General features: G+C 60.5%; 1 protein-coding gene across 1 annotated transcript in view; it reads left to right on the top strand.

Moving 5' to 3' along the window:
• The window catches only part of GLB1L (galactosidase, beta 1-like), a gene marked incomplete at its 5' end in the record, with an annotated part of 4936 nt that overhangs the window by 677 nt on the left and 3135 nt on the right, over positions 1 to 1124 (top strand). Inside the window, 3 exons of the mRNA XM_009870154.1 lie at positions 2 to 53; positions 277 to 337; positions 612 to 711. Of these exons, the coding sequence (XP_009868456.1) occupies positions 2 to 53; positions 277 to 337; positions 612 to 711 (213 nt within the window). The remainder of the gene's footprint in view (position 1; positions 54 to 276; positions 338 to 611; positions 712 to 1124) is intronic.

Here is a 1124-nt window from a genome sequence, read left to right as displayed (position 1 = left end):
GGCTGCTGGTGATCCTGCGGCCCGGGCCCTACATCTGTGCGGAGTGGGAGATGGTGAGCCCCAGCCTGGCACAGAGGGGTGCTGCCGAGGGAGTGACAGATGGCCCGGGAAGGGCACAGTGGGGTTGGTCCTTCTGCTGGCATGCCAGCTGTACCTACGCTGGTGCCCCACGGGGCACATGTTGCCCCAGTGCCAAGCATCAGCATTTGGTTGTGTGCTGGCCTGGGCTGCTGAGCAGCTGCTCTGTCTCCCTCTCTGCTGTGTGTGTTTCTCTAGGGTGGCCTGCCCGCCTGGCTGCTGTGGAAACCAGACATCGTCCTGCGCTCCTCCGACCCTGGTGAGCCTTGACGTGGAGTTCTGGCCACCGTGTCCTTATGGCCTGGTGTCAGTCTCGACACACCAGTCTCTCTCCATGCAGCAGCCAGCTCTGTGTGCATGGTCTCTCCCATCCTCTTCTCCATCTTTTGGGAGCCCTGTAGTTCACCCTCCACCTCTGCTTTCCTATCGTGCCCAGCCCTGCTCTGTCTCCTCCATCCTCCTCTTGTCAGTGCTGGCTGCGAGCGGGCTGGGGTGGACTCTGCAGTCAGGCTGAGCTGTCCCCTGCCCCTCAGCGTACCTGGCAGCTGTGGACTCCTGGCTCCATGTCCTGCTACCCAAGATCAAGCCACGCCTGTACCAGCATGGGGGAAACATCATCAGTGTGCAGGTAGGGTGCTGTGGGACCTGGCTCCCTGCCCTGCTCCGAGCCGTCTTTGGATGAGCCACCTGTAATCTCTACACCATGACCTCATCTGGCACAATTCTTAGATAAATGCCTCCCAACCTCTGGACTTAGCTTTAAATGCAAGGGCTGGAACTTGGGGATATCTGCCACCACCCCAGTTGTGGTTTGAGGGACACTGGCAGAGCTGGGGGGGTCATACTGGAGCTGGAAGGTAAGTCTTGAGATGCACCTGGGAGCTGTCACAACATCTAGTGATTTCGGGAGGGAAGGGGGGAGACGGGTGCTCATCCCAGTGGGCGGTGGGACCTGGCTGCAGCCCTGCCACGTGCACGCTGGGTGCTGGGTGCTGGGTGCTGGCTCCTGCTCTGCTTGTAGGTGGAGAACGAATACGGGAGCTACT

The sequence above is a fragment of the Apaloderma vittatum genome, unplaced genomic scaffold (assembly GCF_000703405.1).
Source record: "Apaloderma vittatum isolate BGI_N311 unplaced genomic scaffold, ASM70340v1 scaffold28925, whole genome shotgun sequence".
Lineage (NCBI taxonomy): Eukaryota > Metazoa > Chordata > Aves > Trogoniformes > Trogonidae > Apaloderma > Apaloderma vittatum.
This window is presented reverse-complemented; position numbering and strand designations above follow the sequence as displayed.